This window comes from Tursiops truncatus, chromosome 1 (assembly GCF_011762595.2).
Source record: "Tursiops truncatus isolate mTurTru1 chromosome 1, mTurTru1.mat.Y, whole genome shotgun sequence".
Classification (NCBI taxonomy): domain Eukaryota; kingdom Metazoa; phylum Chordata; class Mammalia; order Artiodactyla; family Delphinidae; genus Tursiops; species Tursiops truncatus.
In genome coordinates this window covers 157491685-157499576 of record NC_047034.1, presented here as the reverse complement: position 1 = coordinate 157499576, position 7892 = coordinate 157491685, and the positions used below count along the sequence as shown (strand labels likewise).

Here is a 7892-nt window from a genome sequence, read left to right as displayed (position 1 = left end):
TCTTTGTCAGTTAACAGCAAGACTTGACCTTGGGCTCATGGCCAGCTTCCTGCCCTTACCTCCCCTGACGTGCCCTACTTCTTCAGTGTTGCTTTCAACCTAGGAGGACTTTTTATTTTTTATTTTTTAATTTTTTGCAGTGCGCGGGCCTCTCACTGTTGTGGCCTCTCCCGTTGCGGAGCACAGGCTCCAGACGCGCAGGCTCAGCGGCCATGGCTCACGGGCCCAGCCACTCCGCAGCATGTGGGATATTCCCGGACCGGGGCACAAACCCGTGTCCCCTGCGTCGGCAGGCAGACTTTCAACCACTGCGCCACCAGGGAGGCCCTAGGAGGACTTTTTAAATTCACTGGGTTTAGAGCTCAGTAAAATTATGTTAGAAAAAATAGAAACTGATTTCCAAACGATTTCTTAAGATTGTTTTCAGCCCTTGGGGTTATCCTTGCTGTCGTTCTGCGGCTGGGACCGTCCACTTGCAGATGGCTGGTCTCTGCGTACCGACCGCCATGGGATGTATCTGCTAACACATCCACTGCGTCTTCTTTACCTCTTCTCTGTGTTTGTGGGGAGCAGGGCACGGGGCATCTTTCACACACATTTCGCTTTTTTAAGCTTCTGTGGTCTCTTCTGTAGGACTCAACTGAAGGAGAGGTGTGTGTTTGTGTGTGTTCAGGCCCACACACACACGTGCACACCCACAAAATCCTTTGCTGTCTTCAATCCATAATGTCCTTCCTCTGACGGCAGCCAGCCCCTCTTCCTTTAGGGCCCCGAGTCGGGGTGGGGTGGGTGTCCTCTCCAGGGTGATGGGGGTGGATGGTGGCAGGGCAAGGACCCAAGTCCCAGTAGTAGCAGACACGGGCGGAGAGACAGACGAAGATGGGCACTGGGCACTGTGCCAGGGGAGCTTACTTCCTGTCCCCTGGAGAACTGGGAACAAACGGATCACACCAGAGTTTGTAAAACAATAGGGGCAGTGGGTGAGGGGTGGGAGCAAAAGAAGGCAAGAGGAAAGAGGCAAAGCGAGGAAGGCATAAGGGGAAAGAATGAACGAAAAGCAGTTGCCGTGATCTTTCCCTTTGCGTTTTAATCCTCCCGAACTAAGGGTGGAGGTGTAGGTAGGAAATATACACAGCAGAATATATATTTTCCTCGTGTCCTTTTCTTCCCCCGGGGAAGGCCAACTTACCTGTCAGCCACAGGAGCCCCAGCGCCTAGGGGCGGCTACACTTTTAGGGCCCAGGAAAGTGTTTTTAGTTTCTTTCAAAATCAGAAAGAAAAAAGTGAATATAATAATAATGGCCATGTAATAATGAATCCAGCCTGCATTATATTCATCTTTATAACGACATAGTTGTAAAGTACCATTTTTAATTTTAAACAGAGGAAAGGGTCCATGAAAGTCGTAACACAGCCCTGCCCCTTGCTCTCTACTTGCTGACCCCGCAGGCCTCGATGACTTCCCCGTGTGGGGTTTATTTTAACTTCAGCCATTCCTGTGAGGCATCATTTGAATTTATCACCTCGTCACTCATTTTAAATGTATGTGCGTCTATTCAGGGTGGTTTTTCATGCATCGCCTTCCTACGTCAAGCAACACCTTCCCTGCTCCAGCTCCGGGAGGGCCGGAAGAGAGCAGGGCCTTCGCGGAGAGCCGTGTGCTGGGCGGGATGCTCCGAGGCCTTGGATGCTGGCGAGGGGCAGTGCGAGGGCTGCCTAGACCTGAAGCAACCAACCCCAGGTGACCCAGAGGTGAAACCTCGTGCACACAGGCACCTGGGACCCAGCGGAGCCCCAGACGTGGAGTGGCAGTGAGGGTGTGTGTGCAGGTCTTGGGACATTCTTGTTTCTTTCCTCTACTGTTCAATAATTCTGCAACTCAAAGTTTGGAGTCACTACAGATCACCTGTAAGGCCTGATTTATGTCATCAGAGGGGATTCTTCTTTTTTCATTTTTGCTTTCTATTTGTATGAGTAGGAAAAAGTAAAGATGGAGCAGAAAGGTGAAACCTCAGAACTAATTTGGACATGTTAAAATGACCCCACTGGAAGAATTTCTCCTCCTTCTTTAAGTATTTGTTTTGGTGCAGAAAAACTCAATCAATTACTTATTTGTATTCAATAGTTGCCTTTATATATTCTGAAGATAATTTTTATTTCTTTATGTATAAATTATCTTAGTACCTACCATTTTAAGCTTAGAGTTATGCAAGAGAGATGATCTAGAGAAAAAAAGTGGACCCAAAGACGGGATGGGAGGGGAAGATGGGGGGCAGCCCGGCAGAGTGCTTAAAGCTGGGATGTTTGAGGGCTGGGCGTATGGTCTGAGACTCAGGCTGAAGTGGTGAAAATCCCCCTGGAGTTGTTGTGAGGATGAAAGGAAGCAACGCATGCCAGGGACCGGGCAGTCAGTGCTGGTTAGTGGTTTTACAATCCCTTTCTCTCTCCTGGCATTTACCGGTTCCGCATTTCCCGCCAGCCCACCCCTCACACAGCCTGCTCCCTCCAGGAGCTGCATGCGTATCGGGCCGGGACTGCCCATCGCGTGCGCGCAGGAGCATGGAAGGAGCGCTGTCCCTGCTTAGGGTCTGGCTGATGACTCCCTTGCCCTGTTGGAACCCCCCCTCTCTGGGCACTGGGATGCTTCTCCCCAGAGCCGGGCTCACTAAGGTCCGGGAGACACCTGAGAGAGGGCACCTGCATTCCCCAGAAAGTGGGGTGTGCGGGAGACAATACGGTTCTCAGAAGGGTGTGGCTTGCACACCTTGTGGGGACAGTTCCTGCGGGTTCCCAGGCCCCAGAAGGAGGCCTATCAGTGAGGAAGGACACAGTGGGGAGTGGCCGTGCCTTCTAGACTTGTCAGCTCCTCCTGGCAGGCCTGTGTGTGTGTGTGAGAGAGGGTGTCCAGTGGACCCATGGGAGCCTCCGTGTGCATCTGGCCCTCTGTCTGTGTGACGGGGGCCCCTCCTGTCTTGCCCAATGCCAGGGATTGCAACTGCCCATCTATTACGCTCTAGGTGATGGGTAGTTTTATATGTCAACTGCCTAGGCTCTGGTGCCTAGTTGTTTGGTCAAACACCAGTCTAGATGTTGCAGTGAAGGAATTTTTTAGATGTGATTAACATTTAAATCCTTAGACTCTGAATAAAGCGGATTACTCTCCATAATGTAGGTGGGCCTCACCAATCAGTGGAAGGCCTGAAGAGAAAGGACTGAGGTCCCCCTTGAGAGGAAGGAATTCACCTCCAGACAGCCTTCGGGTTCCAGATTACAACCTCAGCTCCTGATGGAATTTCCAGCCTGCAGGCCTGCCCTGTGGACTCCAGACTTGCCAGCCTCACAATCCTGTGAGCTAATTCCTTAAAATAAATCTCTCTTCCTCTATATCTATATATACAATACAAACATACACACAATATGTACATATATCTCTCTAGAGAGTTTATATATATATGTACATATATATACGTATGCATATATTGATGTATCTCTCTCTCTCTGGAGAGTTCTGACTAATACACCTACTTGGGTATCTTGCTGAGCCTAGTGGCTAAGAGCACAGCCTCTGGAGCTGCCTGCCTGGGATTGGATTCTGATCCTGCTTCTTATTAGCTGTGTGATCTTGGCCAAGTTAATTCCTTTCTCTGTGCCTCAGTTTTCCCATCTGTAAAAAGGGTGACAACAGTCTCCGACCCAGGTGTACGGAGGTGTCTGCCTCAGTGGCCAGCACAGGGCAGCACTGGGCACTCAGTCCCTCTCACACTGGACGTGTCTGTAGGGGTGTGTGTCTCACCAGCTGCCGGAGGTGGGGCTCTCAGTGGCGGTGACGAAGGCAGCCTGGCCTGGAGGCTATACCGCTGTACACACCGTGCTGACTGTGAGCTCCGCCTCGGTGGCCATGATGTCTGTGGGCTGGATGTTGCGGTCGTACATCGGGTTCTCAAACGTGGCCCGCACATTGGTGTTCTCGTGGCCAGCGTAGCCGTTGAACGGAACTTTGGGTCTTCTCCTGGGAATGAGAGAGCGTGACCAAGACGTCAAGAGAGGAGACTCGGGGCCCTAAGAGGAGAGGGAGGCTCTGTGTTCCCTTCAGAAGGTCACAGCTCGCCTGAGCCAGGAGGGCTCTGGGTGGGTCAGGGAAAGGGAGAGGGCCTGGCACCCGTCGTGCGACCCTCCTGTCCCTTCCCCGTACCTGTGCTTGTAGAGATAGAGCACAAAGCCCGCGATGATGAGCGCGATGAACGGCACCAGGATCGCGGCCGCCACCGAGCTGCTGTTGGAAGCAAAGTGGCGGCCGATGGACTCGGGGTCTGATTCCAGCAGCCTGAGGTCTGCAAAATCCCAGAGCAGAAACCTCAGGTCACAGACACAGCGGCCACCGTGGTGGGGCTTGGGGTGCTGGTCGGGGCCCCCCAGCTGCCTCCCCCATGCACTGGGCCATCCTCCCTGGAGAAGGGTGGTCAGTCCACACGAGCTGGTCAGGCCTGGGGAAGCCAGTCTGCGGGAGAACCTGAAACCGTGTCCCAGAATAAAACCTTAAAAGAGAGCAGCCCTTTAGAAGCTTCCAAACTTCTTTCGGCCATAGAAAGTTTATCCCATGAAACCTTACAAGGCAGCCGAAATATAAAGCACGTGCAGGTGGACCTGCTCTGGAGGGCGTGGTAGCGGTGCTGAAGCTCCGGCCTCCGAGGGTCTCCCCTCCTCCCCCTCCCCCCTCGCCCCAGACTGGGAGCGCTCAGAAGACCACGGTGAGAGCCTCTGCCCCTGTCAGCGAACCGAGGGGGTGAGGCTCCGCCGGGCACACCGGCAGTCAGCCGTGAAGCCAGAAGAAGAACTGGGTTTCCTGAGGTCTCTCTGGTGTGTAAGGGGCCAGGGAACTGCCTTCAAGTCTTCGAAGGGCTGCCGTGTGGAGGAGGGAGTGCTTTTAGTCCAGGCAGCTAAGAGGATAGAGCTAGGAATAACTCCAGGGCAGGAGCAGGGCGGAGTGGGAAGCACAGGGAAGCGGGTTTCCGCTTACGCCAAGGAGGAGCTTTCTGAAGGTCAGAGCTGGGAGAAAACGCAGTGCACTGCCTCGGTAGACAGGGGGTCCCGGGGGACAGGGCAGTCAGCACCTGGGGTGTATCGAGCTGCCCATCAGACACCCGGGCCTGCCTCCTGTCTCCCCCTGAACTGCTTCCCAGAAGCCAGGACCCCTCCCCACATTAGAGGCTCTGAGTCAAGGCCGGTCTCTGAAGTGAGGATGCCTGACACTGAGGATGCTTGGTCCAGGGTAAAGATGCCGGGGAGGAACTAGGGAAGGAAGCCTCCTTGATGCTTGGTTTTCCCATCTGTAAAATGAGGATAGCAATACCACCGTTCCGGGACTGAGACTGCCCTGAGAGCCCCACGTCGTAATGCTCAGGGGGTCCCGGGGATGCCCGAGGGCTGGCCAGATACTATTGTGGGACGCATCTGAGACCCAATGTCCCTTAAGCTGGGGGCTTTCAACTCCAGGGCTGAGCATGAAACTGTTTGGCAAAAGTTGAGGGTATTATGTATTGCGCTTCCTTCTGGGGAGATATTACACAGCTTTTATCAAAATCTCAAAGGCGTCCCTGATCCAAAAGAGGCTAAGAGCCCCTCTTGGACTGTTGAACATCACCAACCCCCTGCCCTCCATGCCAACATACAAGTTTCTCCGCCACCCGCACAAGCATACACTCCAGGGACAAATGCTAGTTACCAAGTCTTTGAAAGCCGAACTGCCCAAAGCCTTGGCCCTTAACAGCGCCTTGGTAAATGAAGGTGCCTCCGGAGAACTCTGGGGAGACCTGTGAGGGAGGGAGCAGAGAAAGTGAGATGGGAGGCACGCCGGAGGGAGCTAGAGGTCCGGCCGGCTGGCCGGAGACACGCCCACAGGCACACGGTGCCCACAGGCACACGGTGCCCACAGCTGGGCTCACCTGCCTGCCTGTCATCTCCACTGACATGGGCTCTCTGCCCACCCCCAGGCAATGGCGAGGTGCTGGGGATGGGGCAGGGGCTCCAACTGCTGGTAGGAGGGAGGGAGACATTTTTGTTTCTACTGGTCGAATCACTTAATCTGTCGGTGCCTCAGTTCCTCATTTTAAAATGGGAACAAAAACAGTACTTATGTCATAGGGTTGCTCTGAAGCTTTATATGAGAGAATATAGGTAAAGCACTTAGAACACTTAATAGGCCCTGAGTAAATGTTAGCTATTATTATTGTGATGAAAAACTGAGTTTTAGAGCACCGCGGAGCAAACCAAACCATGATTAAAATGCATCTAGCAGATTGAACGTACTTTGGAAAGTTCGTCCCGGTTCCAATAGCTATTAATTTGGGGGCGGGTAGTTGGGGACATAACTCCTCCTGGCTGTCTCTGTACTTGCCTCTGTGATGCTCGTGTACCAGACACAGACACGCAAACTTGTGGGCTGGGGACTGCTCGGCCGAGGGCGTGCTTGCTTTGAGGATGCTTCTGCTACTGGGGTTCCTTCTGACTCATGCTCCATCCCCAGGTGCAGCTCTCTTGTCTGTTGTGCTCTAGGCTGACCCCCTCCCTGCTGCCCCCCCAAACACACCCTGGGTGACAGAGAAGTGGGCCCGATTGCTGGCTGTAGTCCCAGGTAGCCCTTCCGGCTGTTCCTGGCCCTCCAGAGCGCCATTTACACGTAGCCCTTGGCCCGCACTCCAAGCTCTCAACTTTACCCTTGTTCTCTCCCCTCTGGCCATCCTCCCAGGACAATGGAGTCTGTTGTCCTGGCACAGCTTTTGGACTACTACTATTGACGCCAGCCAGGACCAGGATACACAAGGGGATCCGTAGAATACTCTCAAGAATCCCGAGGAACTAATCCCATGTACCAGCCCCTGGAGAAGCCACTTGCTTCTCATGTGATTATCAGCAAAGTCACTCAACCCACAGCCCTCTACCAGCCAGTTTTGTCCGTGAGGATCCACCTTGACCCCTCAGCTCTCTGCTCCTCTGGCCCCATGACCTCTTCCTCCTTCCCACCCCTCCGCTTCTAGCTTCAATAATCCAAGACAGGGAAGCTGAGGATGTGACAGATGACTGCTCCACTACCCTGCCTGTGAGATTGGAAGGTATGGGCAGAGGAGAATCACTGCAGAACTTCCACCTGAAGAACGCCCTTGCATGGAACAAGTCTTTCCCACAAGAGAATGCAAGAGAGTTGTCTCCTTTCCCCCAGCTCCTGGTGTCTCAAGCTGTGCTAAGTCACCCACAACAGGCATCCTCAAACGTGAGAAGACGCTCAGGGTGCATCTGGGACTCACCACCTTCTCCCAGCTCCCACCACCACGTCGTGACCTTCAACTTGCTTGAATTTACTCATGTACTGCCAGCCTCCAATCTCTTGCTTCCTGCTTACACATCAGAACCTACTTCATCTCACTCAGATGCACTGACCTTTAGACTCTCAGCCTCCTGGCCCTTGCTATGTTTTCCTGTGCCCACTTCACTAGCAGATGAGGACTCCCTTGCTCCCAGTCCTGGCCCCAAAGAAACCCTCCTCCCAAGTTTCCATGTTGATCCAAAGAGTTTCCACCAACTTCTCCCCTCGTCCTCCCTACCAGTGATCTGGGAATCAGGGATGGGGCAAGGGCACAGGGAGGTCAAGGACTGAGTGAGGTTTTGCTGAACTTACATGCCCATCTAAGGCCCAGTGATCACCTTTGAACTTATTCACAAAGACCTCCACAGGCCCTGTAACCTGGTAAACTTGGAGGAGGAGATGGGAATCTTCTTTCTTGTAAATTCCTGGGAAAAGAAAGTTCAGAGGGTACACTTGAAAGATCCAGGAAGATTTCAAAACCCAAGTCTGTGGGTATGTGGGCGTGAGTGTCTGAGTGGGATTCCATGTGTAG

General features: G+C 53.2%; 1 protein-coding gene across 1 annotated transcript in view; it reads right to left on the bottom strand.

Annotated features, from left to right (window-relative positions):
* Positions 1–3849: 3849 nt before the first annotated feature.
* CSMD2 (CUB and Sushi multiple domains 2) overlaps positions 3850–7892 on the bottom strand; it is a 667758-nt gene continuing 663715 nt past the window's right edge. The window contains exons 67-70 of the mRNA XM_033838419.2: positions 7673–7785; positions 5723–5810; positions 4193–4331; positions 3850–4009 (exon numbers count right to left, since the gene is read on the bottom strand). Of these exons, the coding sequence (XP_033694310.1) occupies positions 3850–4009; positions 4193–4331; positions 5723–5810; positions 7673–7785 (500 nt within the window). The remainder of the gene's footprint in view (positions 4010–4192; positions 4332–5722; positions 5811–7672; positions 7786–7892) is intronic.